Here is a 23530-nt window from a genome sequence, read left to right on the forward strand (position 1 = left end):
TTCCTTGGTTTAATACGATGCACATTAGGTTTCGTTTGGTCTCTTAAGTTTTGTGTATAAGAGTGAGCGAGATATAGGTGCTCCAGTAACAAAAGAGGTGCACACACTGGTTGGATAGGTTTAATACAATGTTGTCATGCCACACGCAAAAAAGACTAATGGCCATGTTACATCTGTGGTTTTTATTGCGGTGTCATTAGTAAATCACAATACATATCATTGATAATGAGGATTCCATGTGTACTGTAACAGTTAATAATTTGTATGACCTTTTCTTGTTGGTAAGATACTACATCACCTTCTTGTCTGTCATTACAACTCAGCCTGAAAAAGAAAAAATGAGAGTACAGGGCAGCTTAATGAGAAGCTCACAGTCGATTTCTCTTATGAAAGTGTAGGCCAGATGGAGTCAGGAGTAGAAGTGGAAGAAGTTGCTGGATTTGAAAACTGCCATGATGCGTCAGGGCACAAGCATGACTGGGCGTTGTTGAGGATCGGTGCTGATCAGACATTGCCTGATGTTCTGTTAACACACTTCGGATTCCTTCCCCAAAGTGGAGGAATTTGCATTATTGAGCATCCTGATGATTCTCCGAAAAAGGCGGATCCATGCTTTATAGTTCCAACTAAAAACCGTGAACAGGTTGTCGAGAGGCATCGGAGTGAAAATCCACAGGGCGTTCTGCAGTACAAACTAAAACATGGAGCCAGTTCCTCAGGTGTTCTACCTGTGCAGCAACGCTACACTTGGCTGTGCCTCCGGGGGCGCTGTACTGCTCCACACTGCTCCTGTAGTCCCACACTGAGGATACGTCACTTCCAAACAGAGGGCTGAAATGGAGAAAGAGAGGGTAAATTGAGAAAATCTAAATGGCTGTTGTAGAAAATCCTAACAATCCTGTTTCATTAAACAAGGTGTTTAATGTTAGAATGAGAAGAAGAGAGTCACCTAACAGCACTCAGGTCACCCACAGTGAGTTGATTCAGGGCGATATTTTTGGATTCAGCTGCAAACACAGCTTTACCTGAAATACCATGGGCCTCTCTGAACGGCACCTGCAACACAGAATAACACACGATTACACACAAATACACATTAAATCATATATTAGTTCTTTTGTCCGCAGCTGTAGCTCTTCTGGCTTGCCGGTACCCGTCAGCTGCTTCAGGAGACCCCTCGACCAATCAGGCTCGAAAGGCCTCCTTCTTCAGCTTCAGATTATTTAGAATCAAATTTGGTAAAAAAATTAAAATACTCTTGCAATTTGCATTTGAATGGGAGTATAGCTAAACACCACTCACCCCCTTCCTCACAAGGTAGTAGGCCAAGTCAGTAGCCAACATGTCCGAACTGAGAGCGGCTTCCATCACACTCTGGTTAATCTAAAACATCAACGAAAACAGAATCATTGTCATGTTGTCTTTTGAAAGGAAAATCACTTATTGTCAGCCGACAATCTAATTGAATCCAAATCAGTTTGAATACATTTTCTCCTCTTTTAATGTTTGTTACAAGTCGACAATGCTGCTTTTTACAGGAGGAACATTAAAAGGCTATCAAACCAAGATCAGGAAATAGTTTGCAGTGCTGTGAAATTGGTGAATCTGGGATGTTGTAAATATCACCTTCTTTATACATGCATGGTTTCTACATTATGTGCCTCTGACAATGCAACGACAAACAGTGACAGACTCTGAACACTTTTTTTCTTGGGTGTAACAAAAAAGAAAAAGGTTTTATATAAAAGTAAAAGCAAGTAGTCACAACCAAGTTTTTTTCAAAATAATGTTTTAAGTCTCTGACCTTGAGAGTTGACATGACTCCAGTTGTCACCTGCAGCACAGCGTGAACCGTATCATAGCAGTCAAACATGGCCTCCTTGTCCTCCTGGTGAAGAAGGACAGTGTGTAAAGTTAGAGAGAAAGTCCTTTTATGAAGTGAAAGCACAAAGACACACTTTCATACCTGCAGGTCTTTGTTGTAGCTGCTGGGCAGGCCCTTCAGTGTCATCATGAACCCAGCACACTGAAATACGGAAAGTCAAAAGTTTGACAAGAAAGCTTTGATTCTGCAGAAAGTCCCATGAAGGATCTGATCTTACAGACAAAAGCTTCTAGCTGATGGTGGACAGAGTGAAAAGTCTGCGGTCGATGCACATTGACACATTCATCCTTTTATGATCAGTAAAAGATTAGAAAAGGATTTATTTTGGCATTGAAACAGGAAGCAACCGTGTCTAATCACATATGTTTGATGAAATTATACAAATATATCACACATTTTGACATTTGACAAAAAAAAGGTTACATTAATGAATTTCTATTAAAATGATCAGATGTACACATTTATCATCAAGTGCAGTAATCAATGTTTTACAAACATCACTCACCATTAAAATTCACCCAGAGCTTTAAACATATTAAATATTAATTAATGCACACATGGAGAAGTAAATAACCACAAATTAATGTTTTAAAGTGTGTGCAGCCTTAAGAACATAAGCAAACTGTAAATTAAGGACCACGTAATAAAAGCTAAACTCACCTGTAAGCGTCAGAGAGAGAGATAAAGGAGAACTCTTTTGTGCTGTACAGCATCAGGTCCTCGGCCATCTTACTGAGATGGGTCAAACACAACGAAGCCCAGAACAAGAACTCCGCTAAAGAAACACACATGCAAACAAGAGGTCACTTAGGAAAACAGAAAAAGGGCCATTTCATTGTAATAGATGAGAGCTGACACTCATGTATGGTTTACGTACCTACAAAGTCCCGTTGGCCCGTGGCATCCATGCTGTTAAGACTGATGCTATCAAACTCCAACTCTACCGATGAGGAGATGTGAAATACGCATTTCATTAACAAACAAGACACAAAAGACAGCTGCCTCATGAGTGCACGTTTGACAGGAGACTAATAATCTGGTAGTATTTTAGTAGCCTGACCTTTCCGCAGCAGCTCCCTGTCGATGTCGAATGGGGTTCCAGCGATGGCGCCACTGAAAACAACAACAACTGCGGGGTGCAAACAGTAAGGGGAGGGGGAGGGGCGAGATGCGCCTAGATGGTTCATCTTCTGGCCAAAAACTAAATTAAACCAACTTTTAAGAAATTAAAGAGGTTTTCTATCTGTCTGCTGCACTATGGTAACATTCAGGCCAGAGATACATACTGTATATATATGGTGTGTATATATATATATGATGTGTATATATATATATATATATATATATATATATATATATATATATATATATATATATAATGTGTATATATATATATATATATATATATATATATATATATATATATATATATATATATACCCCTTACTGTTTGCACCCCGCGCAAGCAGTAAGGTTGGAGGGATGCATACTGTATATGTAAATATACAGTATGCATCCCTCCAACCTCCCCCCTCCCCCCACCGCTTGTGCGCCTGCCAGAGAGGGTGGAGGGAGCAGAGTGGCGTCTCTGCCCCCTCCACCCTCCCCCCTCCCCTTACCGTTTGCCCACCGTGCAAGCAGTAAGGGGAGGGGGGAGGGTGGAGGGGGCAGAGATTCTACTCTGCTCCCTCCACCCTCCCCGGTCCCCGTCTAAGAAGTCTGGTGGAAGTCACTTCTATTTATAACTTTGGGTGTGTTTTCCGTGACGTCACCTGTGACTCAAATAACTGCTACCAGTGACATCAGTTTATTCTGATGTCACAACAAAAGAAAAGTAGCTCCTCCCCCACAACTCAGAACAGATGATGTCACTGGCAGCGTATAGCAGTTATTTGAGGCTTTGATCTCTCTCAGTGATGTCACAACAGTGATGTCACAACAAAAGAAAAGTAGCTCCTCCCCCACAACTCAGAACAGATGATGTCACTGGCAGCGTATAGCAGTTATTTGAGGCTTTGATCTCTCTCAGTGACGTCACCTGTGACGTCACTGAGAGAGATCAAAGACTCAAATAACAACAAAAGAAAAGTAGCTCCTCCCCCACAACTCAGAACAGATGATGTCACTGGCAGCGTATAGCAGTTATTTGAGGCTTTGATCTCTCTCAGTGACGTCACCTGTGACATCACTGAGAGAGATCAAAGACTCAAATAACAACAAAAGAAAAGTAGCTCCTCCCCCACAACTCAGAACAGATGATGTCACTGGCAGCGTATAGCAGTTATTTGAGGCTTTGATCTCTCTCAGTGACGTCACCTGTGACGTCACTGAGAGAGATCAAAGACTCAAATAACTGCTACCAGTGACATCAGTTTATTCTGATGTCACAACAAAAGAAAAGTAGCTCCTCCCCCACAACTCAGAACAGATGATGTCACTGGCAGCGTATAGCAGTTATTTGAGGCTTTGATCTCTCTCAGTGACGTCACCTGTGACGTCACTGAGAGAGATCAAAGACTCAAATAACAACAAAAGAAAAGTAGCTCCTCCCCCACAACTCAGAACAGATGATGTCACTGGCAGCGTATAGCAGTTATTTGAGGCTTTGATCTCTCTCAGTGATGTCACAACAGTGATGTCACAACAAAAGAAAAGTAGCTCCTCCCCCACAACTCAGAACAGATGATGTCACTGGCAGCGTATAGCAGTTATTTGAGGCTTTGATCTCTCTCAGTGACGTCACCTGTGACGTCACTGAGAGAGATCAAAGACTCAAATAACAACAAAAGAAAAGTAGCTCCTCCCCCACAACTCAGAACAGATGATGTCACTGGCAGCGTATAGCAGTTATTTGAGGCTTTGATCTCTCTCAGTGACGTCACCTGTGACGTCACTGAGAGAGATCAAAGACTCTGCCACGTAGGCAGTGACATCACGGAAAACAGAAGCAAAGATATAAATAGAAGTGATTTCCAACAGACTCCTTAGACTGGGACCGGGGAGGGTGGAGGGAGCAGAGATGAGCCAGATCTCTGCCCCCTCCACTCTGCTCCCTCCCCTTACTGCTTGCGAGGTGGGCAAACAGTAAGGGGACCGGGGAGGGTGGAGGGAGCAGAGTTAGATCTCTGCCCCCTCCCCCCTCCCCCCTCCCCCCACTGCTTGCACGGTGGGCAAACAGTAAGGGGAGGGGGAGGGTGGAGGGAGCAGAGTTAGATCTCTGCCCCCTCCCCCCTCCCCCCTCCCCCCACTGCTTGCACGGTGGGCAAACAGTAAGGGGAGGGAGAGGCTGGAGGGGGCACTCTGCTCCCTACACCCTCTCTGGCAGGCACGCGCGCAGTCGGAGTGGGGGGGCGGTAGGAGTGATGCATTGTGCACTTCCTTCACTGCTGACGAAGTGCCAACTGGTTGCTTCACGCAAGCAGAGGGGGGAGGGGGGAGGTGGGAGGGGGGGGAGCGATACATACTATATATATATATATAAATATATATATATCTATATATATATAGATATATATATACACACCATACATTCATATATGGTGTCTCGCTATTGGACTTCTGTGCTCGCCACGGGATATATATACACACACTTATATATATTATATATATATAGTTATATAAAAGTATATATATATATATATATATATATATATATATATACTTAAATATACTTAAATATACATATATATACACACATGCAACAATATTTTTTTATATATATATAGTTATATCTATATATTTTAAAATCCTGTTGCACAGAGCAATACCTCTTTTAACCTCCAGGCATGTGTAACCTCTTAACTTTGGGTGTGTTTTCCGTGACGTCACCTGTGACTAAAAACGTTTAATAATGCAAAATAGTCGTCAAAATATCTGTAAACCAATTAATAGACGATCAATCAATTCAACAAACTGAATAAATACACATTAAACTAAATACATATATTCATAGATTATTAAAACAGCCGTTTGTCGCAGCGCGACAGTAAACGCTTCACAAGCTCAACATCTATTACTCTGTAATGTGGTGTTCAATAGCACGTTAATAATCTATACTCAAACTAGAACGGGCACTCGGTAGAGCGCATACCTTCGCCGCAGCCACTTTTTGGTACTTGGCATGAGAGTGTGGGGAACAGTAAATTGATGTAACTTGATACCAGATATTGTGGTAAACATCACAAAATAATTATGTATGAACATCAGCCTTGATTTATTAATTTCGAAAGAAAACCATGTAGTGGTATTTGATACAATTTGGACTGTATGTGCTGCGAAGATATAAGACACAGAAATGGTTGTTCTGTTGATATGTATTTTATTAATTGTTTGGACAAGTACCTGAACATACATGTCCAAAACCGGACGTTCGTGAAACAAGTTCCCTGAACATTACCATTGAAACATCAAGGCCAAATGCATGAAGATTAATACCTGTGATTTTGTTTATTAATTTTGAAACTTTTGTTTGCGTTGAGAATAATTTGAGAAGACTTACAACACCATATATACTCCTATTGAAACACAATACATGAACTAGATGTTACTAACAATACATCAGCCGAAAATAAAACGTAGTATTCTAACTGACCTAAGCGTGTGCAGTCATACATGAACCAGTGATAATTGTGTATAATATACAAGAACTAGAAGTAGGAATACATCTCATCATAGGTGAAAAGTCACATTTGCAGAGAGACGCAAATGATATCGTGGTCTGAATAATATGTGTCCACGACATCCACATGTACAGTGACTGGCTGGTTGACGTAGACGTGGTCCAGCAGTGATCCTTGGTCAGTCGTTGGTCCGGTTACACACTGACTGAAACCGTGGTGAGCCATCAGCTGGAGGATGTCATGGTTAGGGGTGTCCAGCAGGTCAAAATTGAAATCTCCGAGGAGGACCGTCAGGTTTTCTGTGTCCAGTGTGGTCATTAGTTGTTGAAGACGATCTTTGAAAATCGTAGGACCCTGCGATGGAGGCCTGTACACGGTCACGATGTTGATTGTCCTTCGGTGGGTGTGGAGGGCGATTCCTGTGTACTCCAGTGCTGTGGATAGTCTGTCCAAACTCGCTGGAGCCATCCCCTGTGGAGCCTGAATCATAATGCCTCCTCTGTGAATACCGTGGTCGAGGGGCCTCTCAACTCGAAAGCATTTAACGTCCTGCTTGAGCATTTGTTCCGGTCCTAGTCGTTGACCATCATGCAAAAAGGTCTCTGCAAACAGCCGAAAACACAAAACGCACATTTTGGAAGGTCGTGAGTCCCTGACCTTTGACCCCCATTTCGCTAACAAGGGTAATGACGGCATTGTGTCGTGGTGGATATCACACGATTGGGCATTAAGTTCTGAACATTTTGGCATTAGTATCATGCAAATTAGACACAAATTAAAAACGCTATGGTAAAAAGATGATTTTGACATTTTTATGATTTTGACCTTTGACCCGATCGCTCCCAAAATCTAATCAAATGGTCCCCGGATAACAGCCAAACAGCCAATCATCCCACCAAATTTCATGCGATTCGGTTTAATACTTTTTGAGTTATGCGAATAACAAACAGACATATTTACAAATAAATACACAGCGATCAAAACATAACCTCCGCAAAAGTATTTTGCGAAGGTAATCATTCTCATTAACTGGTCCCCTCTGTGGGTGAAAATCGGTGTCAGATAGTTAGTGTGTGTTCACAGCGTACCTGCCGAGAGGTAAAACATTAACCCTTTTCTTGATCTCCAGAAGTCGGTCAACATCTCTGCTTAGAGCAACAGCATGACTGAAGGTTGGTTCAACCAGCGAGTCGGGAAACAAACACACAAGACCGATATGAACAAAACATCATCTCATTCAGAGAGATATATATAGAAATATATATATAACGTGTAGGATTCACTCAATTGAAAGTCACCTGAGAATCCAGTGGCTCCATCTGATTGGCTGAGCTCTCTGCATGTGGGTGTAACCAGGAAAGAGGACGTCAATTTCTCTGAGGTTCAGAAAGAGGATATAGGGCAACTTTTAAAAAGCACAGCTACAAGTGTGTGTTTGCGTGTCCCAGTGTGTATCCGTCTTACGCTGCTGCCCGCTCCACCATGGTGGACATCAGCTGTAGGGCATTGTCTGTCAGGGTTGAGATGGCATCTCTCAGCCACAACCTCATGTCAGTCACAACCTGGTGCACACACACAGCACAGTGAGCGTCTCACTTTATCAGGTACCCAACTACAGCTTTAATATTAGAAAGACAAACCTGGTCGTTTCTGCTCCTGCCAGTGTGCAGCTTCCCTGCAGGTGCACCTATCAGCTCCTGAAACAAGGAAAAACAAGCAGTGAAGGGACTACATTACAACATCGCTCATCAGTCATCACCCAACAGTGAAACATTATACTGCTAAGTTTATAGCCCATAACTAAAAGGATAAAAATACTAAAATTATCCTTGTTGATTATTCTTCCAAATGCTCCATGATGATGTTGGCACTTAAAAGATAAGACTGCCGTTATTCTATTTGTATTCCTTTTTAACATATCCCATGAAAAGAGCAAAAACAAGTAGGTGAATGACAGCAAACATTAACCTCTAAAATAAGAGCTTACCGCAGTTCTGAACTAAAAAAAATTATATTATTTTTCAATTAAAATAGATTCATCCTGTAATTAGCTGACTGAAAAACCCAAGATCATTTAATGCCTGCGTCCTTATTGAGTAAGAGGACTCAAACATAGAAATGTCCATTGTCACAAAACACTATATACAGTATGTAACAAACCCTGAACCGTCATGTTATTATTATATGAAATCCAATTTTACTCATTTAATGAAAAACAAACACGCTCTACTTCACCTTTAGCCTGCGCTCATTGGCAGTGTGAATGTCCTCATCTTCAGGTTTGATCACAAAAAGTCCTCGAGACCACTCTCCAGAAATCTGGAGTATAAAAAAGGACTGCATCACCAAGTAGGCTAAATCGATACACACAAACACAGTACTTTTACATCGTAATAGCACATGTATGGACACCCTGAATTATAGGCAGCATTTGCTACTTGTGTACAGCAAATCAACAGCATCATGTTATTTGCTAACCCTCTGTGAGATGTCTCCTGGCCAAATGAATCTCATGGAGCTGAGCAGGCTTGTGGTAACAGCAGTTTATTCCAAATCTGCATTCATGACAAAGGACAACATAGTACGGTCATCTTGTGTGGGCAACAGCGCATTCTCTGTCTATTCATGTTTGGTCTTCTGTAAAAGAGGCAACACGTTCAAACCGACTGTTTGATTATACCTGTTTTTGGTGAGTTCAAACTAAATATATATTGTACTATTATCATACTGGTTCTTAATAATCTACGTTTTCGGTTAATTTAGGTAAACATTCTGTAAACCGTATCTTGTTAACAGAATATTCTTGTGTAACTTCTTTTTTTGTGAGACTGTTGCAGTGGACTTTATAGCGAGAATATGAATAAGAAACATATATAGAAACAACGAAACAAAAGTAATAGGTGTCTTCTGACTATTGTTTAACTTATCTTTACACTTACAAGTCAAGTTGTCCCCAAGTCAGAGTGGACGGTGTTCCTATAACCACTGTACAACCAGCGGTTAGGTATAGCCGTGTGTATCGAACACGTTTACATATTACTCACATTAGCCTAAAGTAATGACAAAACACTTTATCTGTGGTATTGGTTGCTTGGATATGAGTTGCTGATTATATACATATGTAATAGGGCATCATGCCAATTTTAAGTTATACAAAATCGACATTTACTATTTGTTGAAATCTAATATTATTTTAGGCATATGTATTATTATTAATTTGGTTAATAGGTTATACATTCCTTGGTTTAATACGATGCACATTAGGTTTCGTTTGGTCTCTTAAGTTTTGTGTATAAGAGTGAGCGAGATATAGGTGCTCCAGTAACAAAAGAGGTGCACACACTGGTTGGATAGGTTTAATACAATGTTGTCATGCCACACGCAAAAAAGACTAATGGCCATGTTACATCTGTGGTTTTTATTGCGGTGTCATTAGTAAATCACAATACATATCATTGATAATGAGGATTCCATGTGTACTGTAACAGTTAATAATTTGTATGACCTTTTCTTGTTGGTAAGATACTACATCACCTTCTTGTCTGTCATTACAACTCAGCCTGAAAAAGAAAAAATGAGAGTACAGGGCAGCTTAATGAGAAGCTCACAGTCGATTTCTCTTATGAAAGTGTAGGCCAGATGGAGTCAGGAGTAGAAGTGGAAGAAGTTGCTGGATTTGAAAACTGCCATGATGCGTCAGGGCACAAGCATGACTGGGCGTTGTTGAGGATCGGTGCTGATCAGACATTGCCTGATGTTCTGTTAACACACTTCGGATTCCTTCCCCAAAGTGGAGGAATTTGCATTATTGAGCATCCTGATGATTCTCCGAAAAAGGCGGATCCATGCTTTATAGTTCCAACTAAAAACCGTGAACAGGTTGTCGAGAGGCATCGGAGTGAAAATCCACAGGGCGTTCTGCAGTACAAACTAAAACATGGAGCCAGTTCCTCAGGTGTTCTACCTGTGCAGCAACGCTACACTTGGCTGTGCCTCCGGGGGCGCTGTACTGCTCCACACTGCTCCTGTAGTCCCACACTGAGGATACGTCACTTCCAAACAGAGGGCTGAAATGGAGAAAGAGAGGGTAAATTGAGAAAATCTAAATGGCTGTTGTAGAAAATCCTAACAATCCTGTTTCATTAAACAAGGTGTTTAATGTTAGAATGAGAAGAAGAGAGTCACCTAACAGCACTCAGGTCACCCACAGTGAGTTGATTCAGGGCGATATTTTTGGATTCAGCTGCAAACACAGCTTTACCTGAAATACCATGGGCCTCTCTGAACGGCACCTGCAACACAGAATAACACACGATTACACACAAATACACATTAAATCATATATTAGTTCTTTTGTCCGCAGCTGTAGCTCTTCTGGCTTGCCGGTACCCGTCAGCTGCTTCAGGAGACCCCTCGACCAATCAGGCTCGAAAGGCCTCCTTCTTCAGCTTCAGATTATTTAGAATCAAATTTGGTAAAAAAATTAAAATACTCTTGCAATTTGCATTTGAATGGGAGTATAGCTAAACACCACTCACCCCCTTCCTCACAAGGTAGTAGGCCAAGTCAGTAGCCAACATGTCCGAACTGAGAGCGGCTTCCATCACACTCTGGTTAATCTAAAACATCAACGAAAACAGAATCATTGTCATGTTGTCTTTTGAAAGGAAAATCACTTATTGTCAGCCGACAATCTAATTGAATCCAAATCAGTTTGAATACATTTTCTCCTCTTTTAATGTTTGTTACAAGTCGACAATGCTGCTTTTTACAGGAGGAACATTAAAAGGCTATCAAACCAAGATCAGGAAATAGTTTGCAGTGCTGTGAAATTGGTGAATCTGGGATGTTGTAAATATCACCTTCTTTATACATGCATGGTTTCTACATTATGTGCCTCTGACAATGCAACGACAAACAGTGACAGACTCTGAACACTTTTTTTCTTGGGTGTAACAAAAAAGAAAAAGGTTTTATATAAAAGTAAAAGCAAGTAGTCACAACCAAGTTTTTTTCAAAATAATGTTTTAAGTCTCTGACCTTGAGAGTTGACATGACTCCAGTTGTCACCTGCAGCACAGCGTGAACCGTATCATAGCAGTCAAACATGGCCTCCTTGTCCTCCTGGTGAAGAAGGACAGTGTGTAAAGTTAGAGAGAAAGTCCTTTTATGAAGTGAAAGCACAAAGACACACTTTCATACCTGCAGGTCTTTGTTGTAGCTGCTGGGCAGGCCCTTCAGTGTCATCATGAACCCAGCACACTGAAATACGGAAAGTCAAAAGTTTGACAAGAAAGCTTTGATTCTGCAGAAAGTCCCATGAAGGATCTGATCTTACAGACAAAAGCTTCTAGCTGATGGGTTAGGGTTAAAGTCGGGAAACAAACACACAAGACCGATATGAACAAAACATCATCTCATTCAGAGAGATATATATAGAAATATATATATAACGTGTAGGATTCACTCAATTGAAAGTCACCTGAGAATCCAGTGGCTCCATCTGATTGGCTGAGCTCTCTGCATGTGGGTGTAACCAGGAAAGAGGACGTCAATTTCTCTGAGGTTCAGAAAGAGGATATAGGGCAACTTTTAAAAAGCACAGCTACAAGTGTGTGTTTGCGTGTCCCAGTGTGTATCCGTCTTACGCTGCTGCCCGCTCCACCATGGTGGACATCAGCTGTAGGGCATTGTCTGTCAGGGTTGAGATGGCATCTCTCAGCCACAACCTCATGTCAGTCACAACCTGGTGCACACACACAGCACAGTGAGCGTCTCACTTTATCAGGTACCCAACTACAGCTTTAATATTAGAAAGACAAACCTGGTCGTTTCTGCTCCTGCCAGTGTGCAGCTTCCCTGCAGGTGCACCTATCAGCTCCTGAAACAAGGAAAAACAAGCAGTGAAGGGACTACATTACAACATCGCTCATCAGTCATCACCCAACAGTGAAACATTATACTGCTAAGTTTATAGCCCATAACTAAAAGGATAAAAATACTAAAATTATCCTTGTTGATTATTCTTCCAAATGCTCCATGATGATGTTGGCACTTAAAAGATAAGACTGCCGTTATTCTATTTGTATTCCTTTTTAACATATCCCATGAAAAGAGCAAAAACAAGTAGGTGAATGACAGCAAACATTAACCTCTAAAATAAGAGCTTACCGCAGTTCTGAACTAAAAAAAATTATATTATTTTTCAATTAAAATAGATTCATCCTGTAATTAGCTGACTGAAAAACCCAAGATCATTTAATGCCTGCGTCCTTATTGAGTAAGAGGACTCAAACATAGAAATGTCCATTGTCACAAAACACTATATACAGTATGTAACAAACCCTGAACCGTCATGTTATTATTATATGAAATCCAATTTTACTCATTTAATGAAAAACAAACACGCTCTACTTCACCTTTAGCCTGCGCTCATTGGCAGTGTGAATGTCCTCATCTTCAGGTTTGATCACAAAAAGTCCTCGAGACCACTCTCCAGAAATCTGGAGTATAAAAAAGGACTGCATCACCAAGTAGGCTAAATCGATACACACAAACACAGTACTTTTACATCGTAATAGCACATGTATGGACACCCTGAATTATAGGCAGCATTTGCTACTTGTGTACAGCAAATCAACAGCATCATGTTATTTGCTAACCCTCTGTGAGATGTCTCCTGGCCAAATGAATCTCATGGAGCTGAGCAGGCTTGTGGTAACAGCAGTTTATTCCAAATCTGCATTCATGACAAAGGACAACATAGTACGGTCATCTTGTGTGGGCAACAGCGCATTCTCTGTCTATTCATGTTTGGTCTTCTGTAAAAGAGGCAACACGTTCAAACCGACTGTTTGATTATACCTGTTTTTGGTGAGTTCAAACTAAATATATATTGTACTATTATCATACTGGTTCTTAATAATCTACGTTTTCGGTTAATTTAGGTAAACATTCTGTAAACCGTATCTTGTTAACAGAATATTCTTGTGTAACTTCTTTTTTTGTGAGACTGTTGCAGTGGACTTTATAGCGAGAATATGAATAAGAAACATATATAGAAACAACGAAACAAAAGTAATAGGTGTCTTCTGACTATTGTTTAACTTATCTTTACACTTACAAGTCAAGTTGTCCCCAAGTCAGAGTGGACGGTGTTCCTATAACCACTGTACAACCAGCGGTTAGGTATAGCCGTGTGTATCGAACACGTTTACATATTACTCACATTAGCCTAAAGTAATGACAAAACACTTTATCTGTGGTATTGGTTGCTTGGATATGAGTTGCTGATTATATACATATGTAATAGGGCATCATGCCAATTTTAAGTTATACAAAATCGACATTTACTATTTGTTGAAATCTAATATTATTTTAGGCATATGTATTATTATTAATTTGGTTAATAGGTTATACATTCCTTGGTTTAATACGATGCACATTAGGTTTCGTTTGGTCTCTTAAGTTTTGTGTATAAGAGTGAGCGAGATATAGGTGCTCCAGTAACAAAAGAGGTGCACACACTGGTTGGATAGGTTTAATACAATGTTGTCATGCCACACGCAAAAAAGACTAATGGCCATGTTACATCTGTGGTTTTTATTGCGGTGTCATTAGTAAATCACAATACATATCATTGATAATGAGGATTCCATGTGTACTGTAACAGTTAATAATTTGTATGACCTTTTCTTGTTGGTAAGATACTACATCACCTTCTTGTCTGTCATTACAACTCAGCCTGAAAAAGAAAAAATGAGAGTACAGGGCAGCTTAATGAGAAGCTCACAGTCGATTTCTCTTATGAAAGTGTAGGCCAGATGGAGTCAGGAGTAGAAGTGGAAGAAGTTGCTGGATTTGAAAACTGCCATGATGCGTCAGGGCACAAGCATGACTGGGCGTTGTTGAGGATCGGTGCTGATCAGACATTGCCTGATGTTCTGTTAACACACTTCGGATTCCTTCCCCAAAGTGGAGGAATTTGCATTATTGAGCATCCTGATGATTCTCCGAAAAAGGCGGATCCATGCTTTATAGTTCCAACTAAAAACCGTGAACAGGTTGTCGAGAGGCATCGGAGTGAAAATCCACAGGGCGTTCTGCAGTACAAACTAAAACATGGAGCCAGTTCCTCAGGTGTTCTACCTGTGCAGCAACGCTACACTTGGCTGTGCCTCCGGGGGCGCTGTACTGCTCCACACTGCTCCTGTAGTCCCACACTGAGGATACGTCACTTCCAAACAGAGGGCTGAAATGGAGAAAGAGAGGGTAAATTGAGAAAATCTAAATGGCTGTTGTAGAAAATCCTAACAATCCTGTTTCATTAAACAAGGTGTTTAATGTTAGAATGAGAAGAAGAGAGTCACCTAACAGCACTCAGGTCACCCACAGTGAGTTGATTCAGGGCGATATTTTTGGATTCAGCTGCAAACACAGCTTTACCTGAAATACCATGGGCCTCTCTGAACGGCACCTGCAACACAGAATAACACACGATTACACACAAATACACATTAAATCATATATTAGTTCTTTTGTCCGCAGCTGTAGCTCTTCTGGCTTGCCGGTACCCGTCAGCTGCTTCAGGAGACCCCTCGACCAATCAGGCTCGAAAGGCCTCCTTCTTCAGCTTCAGATTATTTAGAATCAAATTTGGTAAAAAAATTAAAATACTCTTGCAATTTGCATTTGAATGGGAGTATAGCTAAACACCACTCACCCCCTTCCTCACAAGGTAGTAGGCCAAGTCAGTAGCCAACATGTCCGAACTGAGAGCGGCTTCCATCACACTCTGGTTAATCTAAAACATCAACGAAAACAGAATCATTGTCATGTTGTCTTTTGAAAGGAAAATCACTTATTGTCAGCCGACAATCTAATTGAATCCAAATCAGTTTGAATACATTTTCTCCTCTTTTAATGTTTGTTACAAGTCGACAATGCTGCTTTTTACAGGAGGAACATTAAAAGGCTATCAAACCAAGATCAGGAAATAGTTTGCAGTGCTGTGAAATTGGTGAATCTGGGATGTTGTAAATATCACCTTCTTTATACATGCATGGTTTCTACATTATGTGCCTCTGACAATGCAACGACAAACAGTGACAGACTCTGAACACTTTTTTTCTTGGGTGTAACAAAAAAGAAAAAGGTTTTATATAAAAGTAAAAGCAAGTAGTCACAACCAAGTTTTTTTCAAAATAATGTTTTAAGTCTCTGACCTTGAGAGTTGACATGACTCCAGTTGTCACCTGCAGCACAGCGTGAACCGTATCATAGCAGTCAAACATGGCCTCCTTGTCCTCCTGGTGAAGAAGGACAGTGTGTAAAGTTAGAGAGAAAGTCCTTTTATGAAGTGAAAGCACAAAGACACACTTTCATACCTGCAGGTCTTTGTTGTAGCTGCTGGGCAGGCCCTTCAGTGTCATCATGAACCCAGCACACTGAAATACGGAAAGTCAAAAGTTTGACAAGAAAGCTTTGATTCTGCAGAAAGTCCCATGAAGGATCTGATCTTACAGACAAAAGCTTCTAGCTGATGGTGGACAGAGTGAAAAGTCTGCGGTCAATGCACATTGACACATTCATCCTTTTATGATCAGTAAAAGATTAGAAAAGGATTTATTTTGGCATTGAAACAGGAAGCAACCGTGTCTAATCACATATGTTTGATGAAATTATACAAATATATCACACATTTTGACATTTGACAAAAAAAAGGTTACATTAATGAATTTCTATTAAAATGATCAGATGTACACATTTATCATCAAGTGCAGTAATCAATGTTTTACAAACATCACTCACCATTAAAATTCACCCAGAGCTTTAAACATATTAAATATTAATTAATGCACACATGGAGAAGTAAATAACCACAAATTAATGTTTTAAAGTGTGTGCAGCCTTAAGAACATAAGCAAACTGTAAATTAAGGACCACGTAATAAAAGCTAAACCCACCTGTAAGCGTCAGAGAGAGAGATAAAGGAGAACTCTTTTGTGCTGTACAGCATCAGGTCCTCGGCCATCTTACTGAGATGGGTCAAACACAACGAAGCCCAGAACAAGAACTCCGCTAAAGAAACACACATGCAAACAAGAGGTCACTTAGGAAAACAGAAAAAGGGCCATTTCATTGTAATAGATGAGAGCTGACACTCATGTATGGTTTACGTACCCACAAAGTCCCGTTGGCCCGTGGCATCCATGCTGTTAAGACTGATGCTATCAAACTCCAACTCTACCGATGAGGAGATGTGAAATACGCATTTCATTAACAAACAAGACACAAAAGACAGCTGCCTCATGAGTGCACGTTTGACAGGAGACTAATAATCTGGTAGTATTTTAGTAGCCTGACCTTTCCGCAGCAGCTCCCTGTCGATGTCGAATGGGGTTCCAGCGATGGCGCCACTGAAAACAACAACAACTGCGGGGTGCAAACAGTAAGGGGAGGGGGAGGGGCGAGATGCGCCTAGATGGTTCATCTTCTGGCCAAAAACTAAATTAAACCAACTTTTAAGAAATTAAAGAGGTTTTCTATCTGTCTGCTGCACTATGGTAACATTCAGGCCAGAGATACATACTGTATATATATGGTGTGTATATATATATATGATGTGTATATATATATATATATATATATATATATATATATATATATATATATATATATATATATATATATAATGTGTATATATATATATATATATATATATATATATATATATATATATATATATACCCCTTACTGTTTGCACCCCGCGCAAGCAGTAAGGTTGGAGGGATGCATACTGTATATGTAAATATACAGTATGCATCCCTCCAACCTCCCCCCTCCCCCCACCGCTTGTGCGCCTGCCAGAGAGGGTGGAGGGAGCAGAGTGGCGTCTCTGCCCCCTCCACCCTCCCCCCTCCCCTTACCGTTTGCCCACCGTGCAAGCAGTAAGGGGAGGGGGGAGGGTGGAGGGGGCAGAGATTCTACTCTGCTCCCTCCACCCTCCCCGGTCCCCGTCTAAGAAGTCTGGTGGAAGTCACTTCTATTTATAACTTTGGGTGTGTTTTCCGTGACGTCACCTGTGACTCAAATAACTGCTACCAGTGACATCAGTTTATTCTGATGTCACAACAAAAGAAAAGTAGCTCCTCCCCCACAACTCAGAACAGATGATGTCACTGGCAGCGTATAGCAGTTATTTGAGGCTTTGATCTCTCTCAGTGATGTCACAACAGTGATGTCACAACAAAAGAAAAGTAGCTCCTCCCCCACAACTCAGAACAGATGATGTCACTGGCAGCGTATAGCAGTTATTTGAGGCTTTGATCTCTCTCAGTGACGTCACCTGTGACGTCACTGAGAGAGATCAAAGACTCAAATAACAACAAAAGAAAAGTAGCTCCTCCCCCACAACTCAGAACAGATGATGTCACTGGCAGCGTATAGCAGTTATTTGAGGCTTTGATCTCTCTCAGTGACGTCACCTGTGACGTCACTGAGAGAGATCAAAGACTCAAATAACAACAAAAGAAAAGTAGCTCCTCCCCCACAACTCAGAACAGATGATGTCACTGGCAGCGTATAGCAGTTATTTGAGGCTTTGATCTCTCTCAGTGACGTCACCTGTGACGTCACTGAGAGAGATCAAAGACTCAAATAACTGCTACCAGTGACATCAGTTTATTCTGATGTCACAACAAAAGAAAAGTAGCTCCTCCCCCACAACTCAGAACAGATGATGTCACTGGCAGCGTATAGCAGTTATTTGAGGCTTTGATCTCTCTCAGTGACGTCACCTGTGACGTCACTGAGAGAGATCAAAGACTCAAATAACAACAAAAGAAAAGTAGCTCCTCCCCCACAACTCAGAACAGATGATGTCACTGGCAGCGTATAGCAGTTATTTGAGGCTTTGATCTCTCTCAGTGACGTCACCTGTGACGTCACTGAGAGAGATCAAAGACTCTGCCACGTAGGCAGTGACATCACGGAAAACAGAAGCAAAGATATAAATAGAAGTGATTTCCAACAGACTCCTTAGACTGGGACCGGGGAGGGTGGAGGGAGCAGAGATGAGCCAGATCTCTGCCCCCTCCACTCTGCTCCCTCCCCTTACTGCTTGCGAGGTGGGCAAACAGTAAGGGGACCGGGGAGGGGGGAGGGAGCAGAGTTAGATCTCTGCCCCCTCCCCCCTCCCCCTCCCCTTACTGCTTGCGAGGTGGGCAAACAGTAAGGGGACCGGGGAGGGTGGAGGGAGCAGAGTTAGATCTCTGCCCCCTCCCCCCTCCCCCCTCCCCCCACTGCTTGCACGGTGGGCAAACAGTAAGGGGAGGGGGAGGGTGGAGGGAGCAGAGTTAGATCTCTGCCCCCTCCCCCCTCCCCCCTCCCCCCACTGCTTGCACGGTGGGCAAACAGTAAGGGGAGGGAGAGGCTGGAGGGGGCACTCTGCTCCCTACACCCTCTCTGGCAGGCACGCGCGCAGTCGGAGTGGGGGGGCGGTAGGAGTGATGCATTGTGCACTTCCTTCACTGCTGACGAAGTGCCAACTGGTTGCTTCACGCAAGCAGAGGGGGGAGGGGGGAGGTGGGAGGGGGGGGAGCGATACATACTATATATATATATAAATATATATATATCTATATATATATAGATATATATATACACACCATACATTCATATATGGTGTCTCGCTATTGGACTTCTGTGCTCGCCACGGGATATATATACACACACTTATATATATTATATATATATAGTTATATAAAAGTATATATATATATATATATATATATACTTAAATATACTTAAATATACATATATATACACACATGCAACAATATTTTTTTATATATATATAGTTATATCTATATATTTTAAAATCCTGTTGCACAGAGCAATACCTCTTTTAACCTCCAGGCATGTGTAACCTCTTAACTTTGGGTGTGTTTTCCGTGACGTCACCTGTGACTAAAAACGTTTAATAATGCAAAATAGTCGTCAAAATATCTGTAAACCAATTAATAGACGATCAATCAATTCAACAAACTGAATAAATACACATTAAACTAAATACATATATTCATAGATTATTAAAACAGCCGTTTGTCGCAGCGCGACAGTAAACGCTTCACAAGCTCAACATCTATTACTCTGTAATGTGGTGTTCAATAGCACGTTAATAATCTATACTCAAACTAGAACGGGCACTCGGTAGAGCGCATACCTTCGCCGCAGCCACTTTTTGGTACTTGGCATGAGAGTGTGGGGAACAGTAAATTGATGTAACTTGATACCAGATATTGTGGTAAACATCACAAAATAATTATGTATGAACATCAGCCTTGATTTATTAATTTCGAAAGAAAACCATGTAGTGGTATTTGATACAATTTGGACTGTATGTGCTGCGAAGATATAAGACACAGAAATGGTTGTTCTGTTGATATGTATTTTATTAATTGTTTGGACAAGTACCTGAACATACATGTCCAAAACCGGACGTTCGTGAAACAAGTTCCCTGAACATTACCATTGAAACATCAAGGCCAAATGCATGAAGATTAATACCTGTGATTTTGTTTATTAATTTTGAAACTTTTGTTTGCGTTGAGAATAATTTGAGAAGACTTACAACACCATATATACTCCTATTGAAACACAATACATGAACTAGATGTTACTAACAATACATCAGCCGAAAATAAAACGTAGTATTCTAACTGACCTAAGCGTGTGCAGTCATACATGAACCAGTGATAATTGTGTATAATATACAAGAACTAGAAGTAGGAATACATCTCATCATAGGTGAAAAGTCACATTTGCAGAGAGACGCAAATGATATCGTGGTCTGAATAATATGTGTCCACGACATCCACATGTACAGTGACTGGCTGGTTGACGTAGACGTGGTCCAGCAGTGATCCTTGGTCAGTCGTTGGTCCGGTTACACACTGACTGAAACCGTGGTGAGCCATCAGCTGGAGGATGTCATGGTTAGGGGTGTCCAGCAGGTCAAAATTGAAATCTCCGAGGAGGACCGTCAGGTTTTCTGTGTCCAGTGTGGTCATTAGTTGTTGAAGACGATCTTTGAAAATCGTAGGACCCTGCGATGGAGGCCTGTACACGGTCACGATGTTGATTGTCCTTCGGTGGGTGTGGAGGGCGATTCCTGTGTACTCCAGTGCTGTGGATAGTCTGTCCAAACTCGCTGGAGCCATCCCCTGTGGAGCCTGAATCATAATGCCTCCTCTGTGAATACCGTGGTCGAGGGGCCTCTCAACTCGAAAGCATTTAACGTCCTGCTTGAGCATTTGTTCCGGTCCTAGTCGTTGACCATCATGCAAAAAGGTCTCTGCAAACAGCCGAAAACACAAAACGCACATTTTGGAAGGTCGTGAGTCCCTGACCTTTGACCCCCATTTCGCTAACAAGGGTAATGACGGCATTGTGTCGTGGTGGATATCACACGATTGGGCATTAAGTTCTGAACATTTTGGCATTAGTATCATGCAAATTAGACACAAATTAAAAACGCTATGGTAAAAAGATGATTTTGACATTTTTATGATTTTGACCTTTGACCCGATCGCTCCCAAAATCTAATCAAATGGTCCCCGGATAACAGCCAAACAGCCAATCATCCCACCAAATTTCATGCGATTCGGTTTAATACTTTTTGAGTTATGCGAATAACAAACAGACATATTTACAAATAAATACACAGCGATCAAAACATAACCTCCGCAAAAGTATTTTGCGAAGGTAATCATTCTCATTAACTGGTCCCCTCTGTGGGTGAAAATCGGTGTCAGATAGTTAGTGTGTGTTCACAGCGTACCTGCCGAGAGGTAAAACATTAACCCTTTTCTTGATCTCCAGAAGTCGGTCAACATCTCTGCTTAGAGCAACAGCATGACTGAAGGTTGGTTCAACCAGCGAGTCGGGAAACAAACACACAAGACCGATATGAACAAAACATCATCTCATTCAGAGAGATATATATAGAAAAATATATATAACGTGTAGGATTCACTCAATTGAAAGTCACCTGAGAATCCAGTGGCTCCATCTGATTGGCTGAGCTCTCTGCATGTGGGTGTAACCAGGAAAGAGGACGTCAATTTCTCTGAGGTTCAGAAAGAGGATATAGGGCAACTTTTAAAAAGCACAGCTACAAGTGTGTGTTTGCGTGTCCCAGTGTGTATCCGTCTTACGCTGCTGCCCGCTCCACCATGGTGGACATCAGCTGTAGGGCATTGTCTGTCAGGGTTGAGATGGCATCTCTCAGCCACAACCTCATGTCAGTCACAACCTGGTGCACACACACAGCACAGTGAGCGTCTCACTTTATCAGGTACCCAACTACAGCTTTAATATTAGAAAGACAAACCTGGTCGTTTCTGCTCCTGCCAGTGTGCAGCTTCCCTGCAGGTGCACCTATCAGCTCCTGAAACAAGGAAAAACAAGCAGTGAAGGGACTACATTACAACATCGCTCATCAGTCATCACCCAACAGTGAAACATTATACTGCTAAGTTTATAGCCCATAACTAAAAGGATAAAAATACTAAAATTATCCTTGTTGATTATTCTTCCAATTGCTCCATGATGATGTTGGCACTTAAAAGATAAGACTGCCGTTATTCTATTTGTATTCCTTTTTAACATATCCCATGAAAAGAGCAAAAACAAGTAGGTGAATGACAGCAAACATTAACCTCTAAAATAAGAGCTTACCGCAGTTCTGAACTAAAAAAAATTATATTATTTTTCAATTAAATAGATTCATCCTGTAATTAGATGACTGAAAAACCCAAGATCATTTAATGCCTGCGTCCTTATTGAGTAAGAGGACTCAAACATAGAAATGTCCATTGTCACAAAACACTATATACAGTATGTAACAAACCCTGAACAGTCATGTTATTATTATATGAAATCCAATTTTACTCATTTAATGAAAAACAAACACGCTCTACTTCACCTTTAGCCTGCGCTCATTGGCAGTGTGAATGTCCTCATCTTCAGGTTTGATCACAAAAAGTCCTCGAGACCACTCTCCAGAAATCTGGAGTATAAAAAAGGACTGCATCACCAAGTAGGCTAAATCGATACACACAAACACAGTACTTTTACATCGTAATAGCACATGTATGGACACCCTGAATTATAGGCAGCATTTGCTACTTGTGTACAGCAAATCAACAGCATCATGTTATTTGCTAACCCTCTGTGAGATGTCTCCTGGCCAAATGAATCTCATGGAGCTGAGCAGGCTTGTGGTAACAGCAGTTTATTCCAAATCTGCATTCATGACAAAGGACAACATAGTACGGTCATCTTGTGTGGGCAACAGCGCATTCTCTGTCTATTCATGTTTGGTCTTCTGTAAAAGAGGCAACACGTTCAAACCGACTGTTTGATTATACCTGTTTTTGGTGAGTTCAAACTAAATATATATTGTACTATTATCATACTGGTTCTTAATAATCTACGTTTTCGGTTAATTTAGGTAAACATTCTGTAAACCGTATCTTGTTAACAGAATATTCTTGTGTAACTTCTTTTTTTGTGAGACTGTTGCAGTGGACTTTATAGCGAGAATATGAATAAGAAACATATATAGAAACAACGAAACAAAAGTAATAGGTGTCTTCTGACTATTGTTTAACTTATCTTTACACTTACAAGTCAAGTTGTCCCCAAGTCAGAGTGGACGGTGTTCCTATAACCACTGTACAACCAGCGGTTAGGTATAGCCGTGTGTATCGAACACGTTTACATATTACTCACATTAGCCTAAAGTAATGACAAAACACTTTATCTGTGGTATTGGTTGCTTGGATATGAGTTGCTGATTATATAAATATGTAATAGGGCATCATGCCAATTTTAAGTTATACAAAATCGGCATTTACTATTTTGTTGAAATCTAATATTATTTTAGGCATATGTATTGTTATTAATTTGGTTAATAGGTTATACATTCCTTGGTTTAATACGATGCACATTAGGTTTCGTT

The 23530-nt window shown here is 41.0% G+C and overlaps 1 protein-coding gene and 2 pseudogenes across 1 annotated transcript; all 3 read right to left on the reverse strand.

The window, feature by feature from the left end:
• Positions 1–163: 163 nt before the first annotated feature.
• On the reverse strand, positions 164–8975 carry LOC117743249 (annotated as a pseudogene).
• A 928-nt stretch (positions 8976–9903) lies between these two features.
• LOC117742855 (argininosuccinate lyase-like) lies at positions 9904–13157 on the reverse strand. The gene is made up of 9 exons (XM_034550504.1): positions 12924–13157; positions 12329–12385; positions 12153–12250; positions 11987–12064; positions 11707–11770; positions 11545–11628; positions 11043–11123; positions 10690–10796; positions 9904–10571 (listed from the first exon to the last, which is right to left on the reverse strand). Exons 1-9 carry the CDS (start codon positions 13029–13031, stop codon positions 10367–10369), a joined length of 882 nt encoding a protein of 293 aa, XP_034406395.1. The 5' UTR covers positions 13032–13157; the 3' UTR covers positions 9904–10366.
• Positions 13158–14087: 930 nt separating this feature from the next.
• On the reverse strand, positions 14088–22723 carry LOC117743029 (annotated as a pseudogene).
• Between the last annotated feature and the right edge of the window lie 807 nt (positions 22724–23530).

This window comes from Cyclopterus lumpus, chromosome 14 (assembly GCF_009769545.1).
Source record: "Cyclopterus lumpus isolate fCycLum1 chromosome 14, fCycLum1.pri, whole genome shotgun sequence".
In the NCBI taxonomy this organism is placed as follows: domain Eukaryota; kingdom Metazoa; phylum Chordata; class Actinopteri; order Perciformes; family Cyclopteridae; genus Cyclopterus; species Cyclopterus lumpus.

Excerpts from the sequence above, each read along its gene's own strand:
- LOC117742855 (XM_034550504.1), bottom strand. The coding sequence starts at position 13,031 with ATGCAGTCCTTTTTTATACTCCAGATTTCTGGAGAGTGGTCTCGAGGA. Across the intron at positions 11,629-11,706 it reads GCTACAACAAAGACCTGCAG|GAGGACAAGGAGGCCATGTT; the intron begins GTATGAAAGTGT and ends CTTCTTCACCAG. Across the intron at positions 10,797-11,042 it reads ACTACCTTGTGAGGAAGGGG|GTGCCGTTCAGAGAGGCCCA; the intron begins GTGAGTGGTGTT and ends TCTGTGTTGCAG.